Consider the following 18793-nt stretch of genomic DNA (forward strand, 5'->3'; position numbering starts at 1 on the left):
TATTTCCTTAATGTCATCGGTGAGGTGGCTCATTAATATTAGTAATTGATCAATTTTTGTTGCCTCATTTTTTTTTCTCTGGAGTTTTTGTTGGTGTTCTCGAGAACTTCTTGATCTTTCTGAAAATGTTATCTTCTTCCTCGATGTCTTTATATCTGTCCTTCCTTTCGTTTTTGACCCTCCATCAAAAAGTGTATCATCACTGTCTAAATTTTTCATATATTTTTTTATGTTCCGGCGCCAAGCACTGTCTTCCACCTCAAGAGTTCAGAGAAAACAGCGTTTACAATATTTATTTTATGTTTATTAACCGTTGTTATTTTTCTGTGTCTACCCCGAAAGTCTACTCACAACGGCAACGTCGCAATTTCAAAGGTCAGAGTTTCGTTTCTATGCTTTGATGTTAATTAGGCTTATCAATTATAGCGATCTTACTTTTAATAGGGCCTTGGTGTTTTCGGATGTTATTTCACCGATTTTAAAGTTTTTTTCTTAGCACTCTCCTTCACTTAATGTCTTATATTGTTCACTGGATATTTTCAATAATTTATTTCCCGTTACAACTCTCCGAATTGCAGACGACAAAAAAAATATTTGTTTACGTTTTGGTTACCGTGTTGACAACCCTTTACCTTTACCGTGTTTGCCTTTAATATTCGGCAGAACTACCGTCATGTAGAAACCATACTACATGACAGCTGTCTGGTCCACTTTAGCAGGAATGTACACGTTTTTGATAATAACTACGAAGACCACTGGATTGGAAAAGGCAGTCCAGTTGCTTGGCTAGCAAGGTGACCGGATTTGAATCCTTGCGATTATTGTGTTTGGGGATATATGTTAATTCCGTAGAAATACAAAATCGTGCACCACTCTGGATAAGGATAAAAGTTCCTTGCACCGAATTTAGAAATAACTAGAATTTTTCAAGAATTCGGCATTCTTTAATCGAAAAGAGCAAATGTATGCATAGAGATCAAGCATCTTTTGTAACTGTTTACCATTAAACTTGTTTTTTTGTGTTAGTTTCGTTTCATCGTAATAAATACTTTGTTTTTAAAATCTTTAAACAAAATTTTTTTTAATTTGATTTTTTGGTTTTTTTCCCAACCTTTTTTACGAATTGAGTGCTAAATTTATTAAAACAAAAGATAATTTATAAAAATTTTTAAGGTACCTATTCAATTAACTTACATGACGAAAAAACGAAAAATTTTTAAATCGATTTTTCTAGAAAACCTAGACATGCAATAAGAGTACCTTTTAGCACTAGAATACCAAAAATTTAATAATTTAGTATCATGAATGCCTAAAGGTTAAAAACAAAAAGTTGTGCTATAAAATATCCGTTAACCTTCCAAAACAGACGCCTATAACTATTACTAGAAATTCGCAATTAATGGAATCGATTTAACTTTGGACGATAAATATGCGCGCCAGTTTTCGTTTTTGTTTTTCTAAATAGAAGCATTCTGGAGGTATTTAAATAAAAAACAAATTACAAGGCGCCATCTTCAAAAAGCTCTAGCTCCCTTAGGAAGCATTTTCGAAGGTAAATAAGGTTAAATTGTCTTTAAATTATCTGTGAAATCTCCGGTCTTCGTTTGTCAGGAGAGTTTCTGGACACACTGTATAGACGGTCTTCGAAAATATTAATTACCTGTAGATATTAATTATTTTGTGGTACTTTTATATTATTAATATAGTAGATCTTCTTATCCACAGTACATCTCTTTGTCTGGTCTTGGGTCTGAATTTGGGTAGCCAAGATTGAATCTGTTGTATAGCCAAAATATACTTTGCAAAGTTCACCTTAGCTGGTAATATACAGTTTCTTTATTTATTATTTGCTATTATATTGGTTTTTAAATATAGTCTTGTCTTTTTTCCCCTAGTTTCTCTAGAGCTACAGTATCTAATTTTATTTCAGCATGTTCCTAAAATCGTCACTTTAGCTCATCTTACGTCTCAGTTTTTTGTTGTTGAACTCACCAATACGTTATCTTAAATTGTTCTTCTGCATATCTTTATATACCACTTTCCTTGTAACATCAGTTACTTTATTTACTCTTAAAATCTTATGTTGAGCTATATTCTTTCACAGTGTTCTAACATCGTTCTGTCGTTTTACTGCATTTTTTTTATTGCACTTTGTTTATATCATTTTTGGAAAATATTTGATATTTTTAATTTAAATAATTGTATACACGTTTTCTTATATTACTTTTATTTTCCCTTCAAAGTTTTGTTCTATCTAGTACCATTTGTTGATGTGGAATTAATAAGCTTCTGGTCCATTATTTTCATCTATTAGGCTAGCATTTTATTTGACAGAATATATTGACAGAAATTAAATCATGCTTAACTTGAAAGTTATTATATAATTCATAAATTTTAAATACACCATAAATATAACCAAAAATTACTGTTTCTTTTCATAAATGTCAAATAATTTTAAAATCAGTATAAACCGGATTCAAACCTACCTTTTTTGTATATACATTTAAATTTAAGCAGTCTTCTGAACCCTCAAGTTGTTTTGTGATCTCATTTCGTTGATAGCAACAGTTTCCATCAACCGTAGCATCCCTTACGGAACTCCATGACTCAGCTGGTTCTGGAGCCTAAAATATAGAAAGATCGTTTAAAAATTGTTAAAAATAAATTTGTCGGACCATTTTAATTATTTAAAAAAAAAATTAAAAATAAAGTTTTTCATGGCTTTTTTCAGTGCAGAATTTCTTTCTAATGCGGTTAGTAGATATTTAAATACGGTAAGTAGTCCAGTAATTCGGGCGAAAAATAAGACCTTACCTCCCAATTTTGTCGGACTGGATGGATTTAGCTAAAAATTTGGATTTAAGCGTGTGTTATCCTCCTTAGCAAAAGGTATATATGCGCCAAGTGTGCTTTTTGTTTTTAAGGAGTTAAAAATATTCCGAAGTAAAGGATCGGAAAATACGTATTTAAGCGTCTTATGTATTAAAATCTACAATAATTAAGTGAAGTAAACATATTCAATGATAATTTGTACTTTAGGACAAATTACATACCCTTAAAAACCACCACTTATGACGTCAATAACGTTAAAATATTTTTTTACGATGTAAAATGTTTAAGTTTATAAATTAAAATCAATAACAATTCATTCATCGCTTGCAAAATGATGTTTTATTGGTCTTATCATCCATGAACATGACTTCAATGTTAAAATAGTGTTTTACGCATTAAAATTCTAAACTTATGTCTTTAAATTAACTAAAATTTTTTCTTTGCTTATGAAACATTATTTCTTTGAATGAAACTTTTTTAACCCTTAGAAACTACCCTTAGAAACTCTGCTAATAACGGATAACGATACAAAATATTAAGATATAAAGATATACACAATTAAAATATAAGATATAAAACATACGTAAAGATTATGGTAAATTATGTAAAAAAATAGTACAAAAAATCAGAAACCATCACAATCACTTGATACGTCTACATCGACTTCATCTTCTTCTTTAATAACTAAAAGGCAGTTTTTGACAATTATCTTCCAAGCAGATCACGCACGTAACATTACAAACTAAACCTAGCCTGCTACTACCATAAGAAGACTGGAAAGCTTTTATGCAATTACAAAAATTCATCTTCAACAGTTTCTCTAGTGCAGGCAAACTTTGCATTCTTACTTAGTTGTACAGATTCTGCATCTTTAAATTATCCCCAATCAATTATATTTATATTCTTATTTTCAAGCCATAGCTATGTTTGTAAGTTCATTCTTTTAAAGCGCTCCTTAAGAACACTAAATGTTGGAACGAGCGAAGATAATTTAATAGCAGTACCCTTTGTAGTACCTTTTATAAATGACTCCGGCGCCAATTGCTTCTTTAACCCTGTTTCAAGTAGTTACTGTCTATGTACACTATCCCAGGAGGACCGACAGCTTAACGTGTACTCTAAAGTAAGGTGATCGACTCATATCATTTGGCATAAAAATGGCGTTGCTGCTACCGAGATATTCATCTACAATACTATTAGGCGTATTTGAGATATGTGAGAGCTTCAAAATACGTATATTTTTTAGGCTCTAAAATTATCTCTCAAAAAATCATTGGTTTTTCTTTAATATCTCAGTTAATTTTCAAACTTTGATATAATATATTGTTCTGAAGCTATTTTTTTGTGGCATTTTAAATTAATTTATATTTAAATGGGAATAAGCCACAATTAAAGGTTAAAATACGTTTATTGACGTTTCAATTTCCACTTCGGAAATCGTTCTTAAAATACAAATCCGAAGTGTAAATTAAAACGTCAATAAACGTATTTTAACCTTTAATTATGGCTTATTCCCATTTAAATATAAATTTGATATAATAACTACATAAAAGGTAATAATCAATAGAAAGCTAAACTACCCTTTAATTTTGAAAAATTAGGGTTAAAACACTCGAAACAGCGACTGCAACTACTGCTTTCGTTGGAAATAAGCCACAATATAAGTATAAAATAAGCTTTTTTTGTCATTTTGATTTCCATTTAGGAAATCGCTCGTTTTTTGTTTTTTTTTTCGAAAGAAATTTCCGAAGTGATAATCAAAATGTCAAAAATAAATTTACTTTAAACTTATTTGTGGTTTATTCCCAAACAAAAAAAGTGTAACTTATAAATATACCTTTTTGTAATGCTCATGCACATGCAGTTTTTTTGCATACTTTTTCCACCAAAGGCATATTTTTTGAGCTACTTACGAAAAACCGTTAAACAACGTAAATTTTTTTAATGAAAAATTGCTGGTATCAACCAAAAATAGCTCAAACAGTATTGACTTTTTGAAAATACTCCATTTTATAACTCAAAAGCATTTGCACCCCCGAAAAGAAGTGGCAACCATGCCTGGGGTTAAAGCACACATCGGCGGTATATAACGTTTGTTATTTGTGCACTTCCTCATCAACTCACTAAATTTAAATAAATCGGTTCAGTCTGACAAAATTTAGAGTGAACGGAGTAAAGTATTTAGAGTACTGATTCAACAATGACGATAATTTCTATTTTTTAATTACTACACCCTGTCAGGTTAGAATTCAAGCTCTATAAGCTTTTACTATAATTACTTTCTCTGTGCGTTTTCTAAGATTATTACAGATTATAAATTTTTGAAACCGATTGTAAAATGAACAGTTTATTGTCTTTCTGATAATGTTTTAAGAATATATTTGTTAATGTTAACTTTCTAATTTACACGAAAATTTTGTGTAAAACAGGATTACGAAGAGACGGTTTTGTTTTTTTAATTTAGATAGCATAAAAGAAGTCTGACGGGAAGAAAATTGACAAAGTTGATTGACTTGGAATTATTTTAGAAGGTAAGGAAGTGAACAGATTAAAATAAGGGAAGAAGAGAAAGATGATCTTAGAATTAATTTTTGAAGAGCTCGGTAGCCAAAGTTGAGAAGCAGTGAATTTATTAATAGATTAAAAAGAAAAAGTTGTAAGTAATAGTGTTTGTTTTACGTGTCCTGGATAAGATTGAAGACAGCTGAATTGGAGGTATACTATGATTTATTTGCTTTAATTACCTGACCTGGTTCGAGAATTTTATCATCCTGATTTTGATCTGAAGGAGACAAACGATTGCGGTTTTTATGCCGATATATTTTGAACAACTTTTCGAAGAAAAATTGAGATTTTTTTACAAATATCAGAGGCCAGAAATTGACTGTTTCTTTAACGGGTTTTATTTTATGTAGCAAAAGCGTTTCATAAAGGTACTGGAATCTTGGACTTGGTTACAAGGTTTTCCGTGAAAAAGAATATTTTTTAACAAGGAAACCTTTACCAATGGTCTATTCTGGACATTTTAAAAATCAACTATTATTATTATCATTATTTAAAGGAATGGAAATATTACTGTCATTAAGTAGGTTTATAGATCTGATCAGATAATTATTAGGAATACATAATATTTGAATCTTCTATAAATAAAATACAATACTGAAGTATATGAAGCACAAATAACACTGAGAGATTAATTTATAAAATTAAATTGTTTTTGAAGAAAATTGGATAAAAATTTTGGTGTTTGGTGAAGTAAGTTTTGGTTAATTTAATACATATGGGTTCCTAAATCTCCCATCATAGTCAATTTTGTACTGGATGATCTAGTATCTGACCGTTTGGGTCTTTTAGATTTTCAAATCCCTTTTATTAAGCGGTATGTTGATGACCTATTACTAGCCTTACCTCCAGACAAGATACAGGCCACCTTGTCTTTGTTCAATGAGTTTGATGCTCACTTACAGTTCACTGTTGAACTTGAGGACCCTAAACAGGACAAAAAAATATTCTAGAAGAAGGTAAGAGTTTTTCTTTACTGTAAGAAATGCATGTTAATTTCGTAAAAAAGCTTAACAAAACAAAAGCTGCATGTTTATCTTTGTATTCAAGTGTGAATTTGTGAGATATTTGGGGGCTATGATGTATCATTTACGTAAATAATTACATACTAGTGTAAAATTCAGAAAACGTACATCAGATTACAGTTCTCAAAACATAATGTGTAAAAACGGTATGATGTATCATGCCCTGCGTTGCTATGCGTAAAATGACCAAGCCACAGCAGAAAATTACATAAAACGTTATTTTCGGTTCTGTCATATCCTGAAGATCTGTCAGATAATTCAAATTAACCTAACTTTTGGCTTCTTGTTTGTTTTTGAAAAAATGGATTTTGTAAATTTGTTATTACTCAATGAATTGAATGATGTGGCAGAAAGAAATTATGTAAATGTAGAGCAACTTCAGTTACGGGACACCAGTAACCCATTTGAAATAGATAACCAACTCTAACTAAATTGCAATAGAATTAAAGGTTCTCTCCCTACTTAATTTTGTAGGAAATGAAAGTTACCAAAAATGTACTGGTAACAACCTGTTATTTTTAATGGAACAAAGTACATTTAGTAAAGTATTAACAGAAATAGATGCAGGGATAGTGGAACACTTTGTGCCAAAATGGTGAAAAAGATGAAGTACAGGGTAGTTCTCATAGAAATGATTCCAAAGGAGGCAAATCAAAACAATGGTTGGGTGTTGGAAGCACAGAGAATAAGAAGTGTTATTGCTGCAAACTTTGTGTAGTGAAACAAAAACTTATTAATATTTTCATAATTTATTTATTTCACAATGATAAATAGTGATATAGTTTTATAATCAAATATAGTTTAGTAATATAATTTTACAATTTAGTGATATTTCATCATCTTATAATATATATGATAAAGTTTTATAATCTAGTATAGTTTAGTGATATAAATGTTAATATTTCAATTAATTACAAAAAGCTCAAAACAAACAATCTAAAACATATTACTCAGTGGCTCAAAAATTTTTTAAACTGTTTAGATAATACGAAGATATTATATTGCTGCACACTGTATTATAACATATTAAATTAAAAATGTTTATATATTGTTAAAAACAAAAACATAAATCGTGTATGTTACAATTAATTACAAAAATGACACAACACTAACAAAATAAAAATATATTACAACCTGGCTCAAAAGTTTTGAAAACCTTAGAGAATATAAAGAAGTGTTATCGCTGCAAATGTTGTTATAAAATATTTAAATAAAAATGTTTATCCTCAGTTTATTTTATAATTATATGATTTATATTTATACAAACTTTGTGTTATAAAATTGTTAAATAAAAATGTTTAAAAACATAAAACCCGTACGTTACAATTAATTGCAAAAAGTTCAAAATAAACAAATTTAAAATATATTAAAAAGTAGTCCAAAATTTGTTAAAACCCTTGGAAAATTAAAACATACAAGTGAAAAATACAATTTCAAAAATTAACGCAAACCTAAAATATACCACAAAGTAAACCTACAAATACACCTAAAATATACTACTACAAAGAACAAGGTTTGTAGCACAAACATTACAACTTTGGGTTGTATAGAACCTGACATAAAATTCATTAAGGTAGCATACCTTACATGGATAGAGCAGAGCATTTCATCAGGCAAGAGGTAGGTGCAACAGTAGGAAAGGTTTTTAACAGAAGAGTAAGGATTGATGGGACAATAAACCAGAAGAAAACCAAGACTTAGGTATCAAGACAATTTAGACGATGATTTAAAATCTATTGGAGTTAGAATGTACAGAAGAGTTGGTAGACACAGGGGTGAATGGAGGATTGTCCTAAAGAATTATTTGCACAAGCACAGAGTTTTACATTATAGCCTTGTTAAAGCTGGAAACATATATTCCTGTGTTGCATTGATGTTGACTAATGATAATGGTAAAACAAACTAAAATATATTACAAAATGGTCCAAATGTGCTCATAACCCTTAGAGAATATGAAGAAGTATTATTGCTGCAAACTTCGGTGTTGTAAGATAAAAAAAAACAAATAAATAAAAGTGTTTATAATTATGTAGTATATTTCATAATGATATGTAGGTATTTATGTTACAATTAGTTACAAAATCAAAAAGAATAACACAAAGATCAAGACAGAACAAAAATCTGAAACATATTACAAAGTGGCTAAAAAATTTTGAGTTATAAAATTGTTAAATAGAAATGTTTGTAATCAGTTTATTCCATAATTGAGATATAATTTTATAAAGGATATGTTTATAGAATTTTAAATAAAACTATTGCATTTTTAATTTTTACAGGTTGACTTCCTTTTCCTTCTAAAAAATATTATACACCATAATAAACATAATACATCAATAATTAATCTTTACTTTTAAACTCCAATGTATTTATAATCTGGGGCTCCCCAAGATGAATCTTTGAAATGAGTTGCAAAATCTTCCACTCATTGAACACCTAAAAATTTAGCATTTATTAAATTTGATAGTAACAGAAATTAATCTTCTTACATGTCTTCATTGTTCTCCTGTTTTTTAGGGCCACCATCTACTGTATTTACCATGATAGCAAATTCCTCTCACAATTGGGCTACTTTCTTAGCTTTCCTTGACTATTTTGCCAGTAAGCACTATTTATTTTTATGAAGTCTAACATCACTTACAATTGTTTCTTGGTTGTTTTCTTTTTAATTGAAGCCATTAGTTTATTTTATTATAATTATAAAAAAATAGTAACTTGTTTCCACAAATTACATACAATAACATAACCTAACTAAAAGCGAAAACGGCACCTAATTTTAGACAGCTTAAAAATTACATTTACATATAGATAAATTACATATCAAGGTAGGCAACCCGTTATACGTAGTTCTTACATCATACCGATTTGAAAATTTTTACATAAATGTGTTAAAATCGGAGTTTACAGCATGTAATTATTTCACATAAACGATACATCATAGCCCCAATTGTTAGAGGAAATGGGTTTTAAAATGTATGACGTATGTTATGGTCATAACGTTAATTAAATATAGGCTTAAAGGCGTTACAACTATTTATTTTAATTATAAATTATCTTATCCACACTGAAAACATAACTGTTTTAATTTTTTTTTCTTCGAGGTTATTGTTTTATAGTATCTTTAATTTAAAAAGTTGTAAACTGCCGAATCTAAAAGTTGGTCTATATTTCTGAATATTTTGTAAAATAATACTTTGCAAAGTAAGGTGCTAAATTAAAATCAACAAATTTTTTTCGAAATCGATTGTCTAACATTTATCAAATAAAGTAGCTGTTATATCAATGTAGTTTTTTTGTTAATATGACTGCGCGAAACTTATTAATGCAATTGTAAAAACGTGGATGTTAATTAGTTTTTAATAGGTTGTGATGATATCAACGGAAATTTTTGTAAGAAATTTATTTAAATTGCTAGGTGTGTAGAATTGTATATTCAATTATTATTGTTTTTTTGGAATTAAATCTCTCAGACGATAGTGTAGCAGATCCAGATTATGTTTTACCCAAAGAAAATTTCATGAAACATTCAGTCGAAAACCTGCAAAATGACGACAGCAACTCTGATACGGAAAATATTTTAGTTTTGCAAACTCTAACCAGTAGCAATAATACAAAAAGAAAAAGTCGAACACGAACAGAAAGAGAAGAATGTAAATGGCTTAAAAATGCAGGAGAGAGCTATATTACAGCAAAAGGTAAAACAAAAAGAGTATCGAAAACTTATTACCTTGTAGACTAAAATGTGCTGAAAGGTTCAGTGAAGCCAAAAGGGCTACATGTTTTAATGATTACTGGAAGTTAGGGAGTAGAGATCGAAGGGCTATGTAGATATCGGGGCTAGTTTCAATTTTACCTAAAAAGACCCAGAAAACCGACGGCAGAGCAATAAATAGAGAGTGTTATTGTACATACAAACTGATCGTTAATAATGAAACAAAACGAACCTGCAAAGAATGTTTCTGTAGAATATTAGGGGAGACTAAAGGATTTATCAATGTATTTGTCCAGAAGAAGAAATTTTCTTCAACCGGAATAATAGAATCCGATCAGAGGGGTGTAGGTCCTTCTGCCAATAAAAAAAGTATGGACGATATAACTTCAGTCAAAAATCATATTCTATCTTCTCCTAGCTACGAAAGCCATTACTGTAGAAAATCCACAAATAAAAAATATTTATCTCCTGATTTTTCTGTAGGAAAAATGTATAGGTTATATAAAGAGACTTGTTTACAGCCGGTTTCTTTAAAACTGTCCTCAAATTGCTTTCACGACTTAAAACTGTCTTTTAAAAAACCATCAAAAGGCACGTGTCACACGTGTGATATGATAACGATGCAGATGAAGTTAGCTGAGGAAAATGGAGATTTAAAAATTCAATTAGCTGAGCATCATTTGCAGGCTGAAAAGGCTTATTAAAGGCAGAATAAAAATAACACCGTGGCAATGATGTTTACATTTTTATTAGATAAGCACCCAACTTTAGAAATTATTATTTACAAATTTCTCCTTAGTGGTCATAGTCACATGGAATGTGACTCTGATCATGCCATTATTAATAAAACTAAAAAAAAACACAAATAAAAATTAACCATCTTCATGATTGGATTCAACTAGTTAGATCATGCAAGATAAAATACCCATTTAAATTTGTTCATACGAGTTTAAACGATTTTAAAACTTTGCTGAGCTTAGCTTAAGAAAAGGACCTTTCACAATTAGAAAAAAGGATGTTGCCGGAGATAAGTTTTTATGACAACCAGTTAAATGGCTGTAATATCAAAAATCCGTTGGCAAAATTAATTTTAAAGATAATCTCGAAGATAATAACCCATTTAATTGTCTTACTTTCAAAAAAAGAGGAAAACCTACACACTCCTTTCACTTAAACGTAATAACGAAAGAACCTTTACCAATGAGCAAAGAAAAGAAAAAAGATCTGGATATTTTGCATTTAATAGATCCTTTGTTCCACGACTTCTATTCAAATATAAAAACAACTGAAACCAAATCAACACATCCCGATATTGACGAAAGAGATCCAGATGATATCGATAATGACAATGCAGATGAAGAGAGCATTGAATAATAACAAAAACAACTATCGTTTTTAATTTTATTTGTATGTGACAAAGAAGACTGTTTTTTTATTTTAATTACAATTTATTTTACGTTTCCTTCCTCTTAGTTTCTGAAATAAACATTCCAAACCGAAGGGCATGTTTTATATCTCTGTAAAGTTAATCTATTTCATCAGATTTATTTGAATCAAAGTAAGTTGCTTATGGTGAATAAGTTGACAAGTACTAGGTGAACAATGTGAAAGTCTGATTTCTATAAAATAACCAAAAGAAATGCCACTTTTTTTCCAGATTTGGAAAAATCAACTAAAATTACTTATATTTACGACACTAAACTAAAAAAAAGTTAATAATCTTTTTTACACCTAATTCTCAAAAATTAAAATCAATCCCTGAAAAACTGTGTTTTTAGACATGTCAACATATTCACGCCAGCCACGGATTTATGTATATATTTATTATTCCTTTTTGTCTTTGTCGTGTTACTCGCAAATACAACAACAGAGATACTGAGCCACGAGAATACAGCCCGAGACAGATTGAATTATAGGTATGGTTGTTGAAGTAATTTATTATCATGCACCCCTACCACTACATGCATAAGAATGTTATTTCATTTGACTTTGTTAATTATATTTTTTCTGTTGTTGCTTATTACGTACAACCAATCTGGAAGTATTGAACTATTTCTTGTATTTCGTTTACTTTATTTCGTTTGTTTGAATCTATTACTGCATGTTGAAGTTTATATGTATATATGCTACCTGTAATCTGAGAATTTGTAGCTGGCTGGAATTGTTTAAAACAAAGGAAAATGTAAGTTACACATTGACTTCAAACGTTGATTGAAGCGTACGAAAATTAGTATTTTGTTGATTAAATGTTCCATTTTGATTTTATTTTTTACTATTTGAATCTGTAAATTATTTGATTTTATGCCAACTTACTTTATTTATAAATACTTTTAATTATTTTGACTGTTATAATATCAAATAAATACTGTATATACCTACATGTTAATTTTTTCGGTCACACAATGAACTAAAAATCATAGACAATTTATCATATACATTACAATGTTATGGAAACAACTCCTTTTGCAATAAATGCTTTCGTTCATTTTTCGCCATAATAGTCTTCTAATTTTTATACTGTACTTTCGATTAATTTCAAAATAAATCCAATAAACCTTTTTTATTAAAAAAGCCAAATGTCCTGATTTTGATATACACCATCGGTGTACTTTGTGGTGGGTATATCGAAAGTACTGTCTCATATATTGTTATTCGATTACTATCAGTATCAGTATTCTGTATATCAGTAGATAACAATAATTATATATAAAATCAGATTATACATGTTTTTGTCTCAATTAGCTAAAAAGAATTATGTTTGCCTTATCATTTACTGACAAAATAATATTTTATATTGACACAATAATAATATGTACTCGTAATAAACGTATTATCAGTGTTTAAAGTACAAAACTGTAAGGTACGCCAGATAAGGTAATTATTTTAATTTTGTATGTAAATAGGTATTTAATTTGTGAATACTCAGATTGCATGTACCATTGATAATATTCTTTATATCGTCGAACATTCAATAACAAGCATAAGTGGGGAATGGTGCGACTGATGGCTAGAGATATAGCCGTTACTCAGAGTTATTTTTAGTAAACGTTTATGAAAAATAGATTAATTAATCAGTATATGGTTGGATATTTGATTTAAATGCAATGTAAATAAATGTATATTAGTCGTTAATCTTCATGCAATAATCCTATATAACATCATCTACGATTATAAAAGGTATACTTGTGAATTTATTGTATAATGAATATTGCAGTACAATAAACCTCCTTAGGATGTAAGGGATGGTGATGCGCAACGTATAGCCTCTTCTATCCAAATGTCAACCTCACCTGCCCGTGTAATGGTCTTGATTCTGACTATTCGGTGCATCCTGCTAGATAACAAACGAGGCTCTGACGTCCGAGAGATGCCGGTATAAGCAATCCCCCCACTTACTGACCAAGCATTCCGCTTCGGGCGGATGAGTTGGTAAGTGACAGAGCACTACTTTGTTCTAGTGTTGGCAAACTGGCCCTAAAGGCGGATGAGCTAAGACTTTAGCCAACGGCATAAGAATACAGAAGGCAACGGGAAACCTATTAAAGACCGTAAGATATCCCTAGTCGAATCATCATAAAATGAAAAGACAGAGTAATCAGACGTGTACTGATCATGGGTATCGGAGACCAAGATCCAGCAGAAAAGGAGTCAGGGCTTTTCAGGTTGTCAACCAGCGAAATCCCTACCACAAAAAGAAAAAAGTATACCGTCAATTTAAAATTGAAACGTGGAATGTGACCAGCATGTTCGAATCCGGAAAAACACACAATGTAATCAAAGAAATGAAAATAATTAACATAAATATTTTAGGAATAAGTGAAACCCGATGGAGAGGAAATGAAAAATGTAAAGTTAGAGACCATACGATATACTATTCGGGTAATAATGACACACAACATGGACATGGCGTAACAATAATACTTAACAATGAAATTTCACAACACGTCCAGAATTTCTTACCTTTTTCCGAACGAGTTCGGAACGAAAGACAGAAAAATAAACATAATTCAAGTTTATGCCCCAACGGCCGAAAAAGATGACAAAGAGGTGGAATCGTTCTATAAACAAATTCAAGAGAGATTGAGATCTACCAAAGCATGTGACGTCACAAAAATTATGGGTGACCTGAACGCCAAAATTGGAAAGGATAGCACAAGCAACGTAGTGGAACATTTTTGGATTAGGTAATAGAAATCAAAAGGGAGATAGGTTGATACAATTCTGCCAAGATAATAATATGATCGTTACAAACACGTTCTTGGAATTACCTAATAGACTAACCTAATAGACTTCTAATAGAATTACCTAATAGATTGTACACGTGGAAATCGCCAAGAGATAATGAACATCAGATAATGAGAAATCAAATAGATTACATAATGATCAAAGAAAGATATCGGAATAGTATAACTGCAGTGAAAACACAACCTGAAGCAGATATAGCATTTAGTAGCATATATGAAAATTCAAATTAAAAAAATAAAAAAGACAGCAAAAGAAGAAAGAACTGATATAAATACACTAAGAGATCCAGAAATCAGAGAAAATATCAAAGAAAAGATAAAGGAACGTCTAAACACCGTACAGATAGAAGGGGAATGCAATGAAGAAAACATCAACAAAAACTAGGAAAAAAAATAAATGCTGACTTAATAAAACCTTCAAAAAAGTATCTACACAAAACCAAAGATAAAAAAAGATTAGATGACGGACGAAGTACTAAACTTGATAAACAAAAGAAGAGTATATGAGAACAAAAATAAATCATTGTACCAGCAAACACCACACAAAATAAGACGACAAATTCAAATAGCAAAAGAAAATTGGTTAAAAGTAAAATAGAAATAGAAATGATGAAATAGAAATGCTACAAATTAAACATGACAGCTTTAATTTACACAGGAAAATAAAAGAATTAAGTAAAAGACCAGAATACAAACAAAATATACTAGTTGATGAAAAGGGGGACACAGTAATGGATATAGAAAACAAATTGATGGTAAAAACGAGACAAAATAGATAATAAATATTTCGTTGAAGAGACTGGACCAGAAATAACAGAAAGTGAAGTAAAACACAATTAAAGAAACTAAAACTGGAAAAGCAGTAGGACCAGACGAAATACCGACAGAAATATTGCAACTTATCGCCGACTGCAATATACATGTTATTGTCGAATTATTTAATATCATATACAGAACAGGTATATTACCCAAAGAATAGTTTCTATCAACATTCATGACTATACAGAAAAAGGAAAACGCCAGACAATGTTGCGATCACCGTACCATCAGTCTAATGTGCCACATACTACAAAAGTATTCACAAAGATTATTTATCGTAGAATATATAAAAAGTTAGAACAAGACATTGGACAAACTCAGTTTGGATTTAGAAATGTTCAAGGAATCAGAGAAGCATTATATGCAGTTAATGTGCTAATACAGAGATGTCTAGATATAAACCACGACATCTATTGCTACTTCATAGAATAAAACAAGGCGTTCGATACAGTGAAACATAATCCGTTATTAAAAATATTGAGAACAAAGAACATGAGACAGGAGATATAAGAATAATAAATTATCTATATTATGATTAAGAAGCTGTCATCAGAATAAATAATTTAAAAACTAATAAAATAAAAACCAAACGAAGTGTTAGACAGGGTTGTACCGTGTCGCCATCACTGCTTAATGCATACTTAGAGGAAATATTCAACAAAGCATTACAAGATGAAGTAGCAGGCATAAGAATAAATGGCTCACCCATACGTGAAATTAAATATATTACAGAAAATATTACATATCTACAAAGAATTTTAGATAAGGTTATTGCAGCGAGTGAAGAATTTGGTCTGTCACTAAACATAAAGAAAACAAAATTCATGGTTATATCAAAAAACATCAATCTACACGTAAATAATAAGACGATAGAACGAGTTCAGAATTATAACTATTTAGGGGCAAACATTAATGAAACAAACGATTATACCAAAGAAAATAGAGTTAGAGTAAAAAAGGCTAGAAGTGCATTCAATATTATGTAACAAATATTATATTGTGGCAACCTCAGCCTAAATCTTAGAAAACGAGTCCTAAAGTGTTATGTATTTTCTGTTCTTTTGTATGATGTGGACACATGGACTTTAAATAAACAATGTCTTAATAAATTGGAAGCAAATGTAGACATATCGAAGAATGCTGAAAATCTCCTGGAAAGACAGAATAACGAATGAAAACTCCAATATGTGGGTCATATAACAAGTGGTGACCGATATGAATACCTGAAAATAACAATGCAGAAAATGATTTAAGGAAAGCGCTGCATAGGTAGAAGAAGAATGTCCTGGCTTAAAAACCTCAGAAAATGGTTTGGAGGCAGCTCGACTAGCAGTGATGATTGCCAACCTTCGTCGCGAATGTGGCACGTAAAGAAGAAGAAACCTTCTTACTGCTTGACAAATATCTTCCATAGAAAGATTTTTCTATAGAATGGGTGCTTATACAATGTGATACTATTCTTGCATAATGTGCATGATTTATTTTTGCATCTACAAACTAAATAACGTAATCTGCACTTTCCGTTTAAATTTTTACAATCTTGAGCCGTGAGATGCTTTTTCTATCTCGACTACGTTTACTTTCAATTTTGTCTTCGATTAATAACTGCATTATATTATATTTGGCGTTAATCATAATAATGCAAATTTCTTACTTAGTACTCTTATGTATGCACCCATTTAGGATACTTCTGATCTTTGACATATAACATTTGTTAAAGTCCACGTTTTAACACAAAATAATAGAATACGGAAAACATTATTCGTCGCTTAAATCCCATATAAAATAATGTTAAAAACAACAAAACAATAGCGTATGTGCACTGGAAGTGGAATTCCCATATAACAGATTGTTTTTCATTTTAGAAATTTCTGTTTGGGCTAGTCTATTCTGTATTTAACTTCTTGGATGTTGTTCCACTACTCATTTTAGCAGTAAATAAGATATATATTTAGTTTTGAAATAGTATTGCTATTCAATGAGACTTTATCACGAATATGGTTAAATTAATGAACCTTAGTCACTACCATCTATTTTATCTGTTAAACTTAAATATCATTACAGCGTTGAACTTAAAAACTTACGTACTAAATAAAGTTTGTACCATTTCAAGAACCATTGACTATTGGCATTGACATTGTATGACTCTTATGCTCCTTTCACATTTGCAATAAATGTGTAAATGAATAATTTTAAAAATAGCTTCAAAATGTATCACAATAAACTGATATATTTATGTTCATTACATTTATTTGCATTTGATTTTTTCGTCAAAGTTATGAAAGTGGACTTCAACCAATAATTTTTGGTATTCTCTTCTTTCTATAACTACTTATCCAAAACAATGCAAAAAGAACCAGCAAGAACTTCTGCAAGTATGTTTAGCAGTTTAAAGTAAATATCATCTGGACAACAGGCTATTCCGATTTAAGGTAATTTTAATAATTTACAATTTTTTGCGGTTTATATTGGCGATCGTATACCTTTCTCAAAATAAAATAGCTCTAATATCTTCTCTACAATAGTTGTTAAAGGGTTAAAATCTGCTTTGTTGTTTTTAATAATTACTTCTAAAAGTATTTCAGCAGCTGTGAATATTTTTACTAGGGATGGGAAAAACCTACCGGTTTTAACCGAAAACCGGTTTTTTTACTTCGCAATAACCGGTTTTATCGGTTGTTTTTTTGTCCCGGTTATAACCGGTTTTTTATTTTTAAAGTAAAAACCGGTTATTAGGTTTTTACGGTGATTATGATTAGGTTAGGTATTTTTTTGGATCCCAATCATAATTATTATTTTCAGGTAATTATTCCAAACAAAACCATAATTCAAATTTTATTTTATTTTATAAATACAGAAGCAAACTGAAAGTGCAAACTCTCATCAGCCAGAAACAATTAAGTTTTATTATAATATTTCGTTGAAAAGGTATTTGTAATCATAATATTTACATAAGAAGTGATCTTTTACATCATCTATTTTTCACACTTGACTCTTGACATTGAAAGTGGGTGAATGGTTGTTTCTGATTACCATAAATAATGTTCTGACTATAAATATCGAATTACCGATTACGAAGAAGAATCTCCAAGGATCTCCCTACGTTTTCAAAACGATACACACATACGGCAAGTATTAAATGAGTTAAAATGTACCTATTATACAAATATACAAACGTGTTAAAAGTAATACATGATAATTTTTTTTGATGGTAGTAAAAATAAAAGATGAATTGCATTATTCAATTTATTTTTAAGTAAAATATTTATGTTGATATTATTTTTTTTTAAATCCAATTTGAAAGAGTCTGGGAAATTTTTTATAAGTTGAAATGCTTGGGGTGGGGTATTTTTTGGGTTTGGGAGGAGAGGAAAATTGGTGGGTATTTTAGAGGATTATATTTTTAAATGGTAAATTAAATTTGCATCATTAATTGAATACAATAATTGCATATTATATTCTACTCTCATTATATTCATTGACAATAGAACCTGAATTATTTTAGCGCTCTCTGTTGAGCAGTAGTATAATAATTTTGGTTTACTGCTCTCTGCATCTGACTACAACCAGATAGAATTCTGTCTACCATATGCTTAAAAGAT

At 30.0% G+C, this 18793-nt stretch overlaps 1 protein-coding gene across 1 annotated transcript in view; it reads right to left on the reverse strand.

Moving 5' to 3' along the window:
- Nucleotides 1–18793, reverse strand: part of LOC140449008 (uncharacterized) — a 158152-nt gene that overhangs the window by 131077 nt on the left and 8282 nt on the right. Inside the window, exon 2 of the mRNA XM_072542148.1 lies at nt 2487–2624. Within this exon, the coding sequence (XP_072398249.1) occupies nt 2487–2624 (138 nt within the window). The remainder of the gene's footprint in view (nt 1–2486; nt 2625–18793) is intronic.

Source organism: Diabrotica undecimpunctata, chromosome 8 (genome assembly GCF_040954645.1).
Source record: "Diabrotica undecimpunctata isolate CICGRU chromosome 8, icDiaUnde3, whole genome shotgun sequence".
Lineage (NCBI taxonomy): Eukaryota > Metazoa > Arthropoda > Insecta > Coleoptera > Chrysomelidae > Diabrotica > Diabrotica undecimpunctata.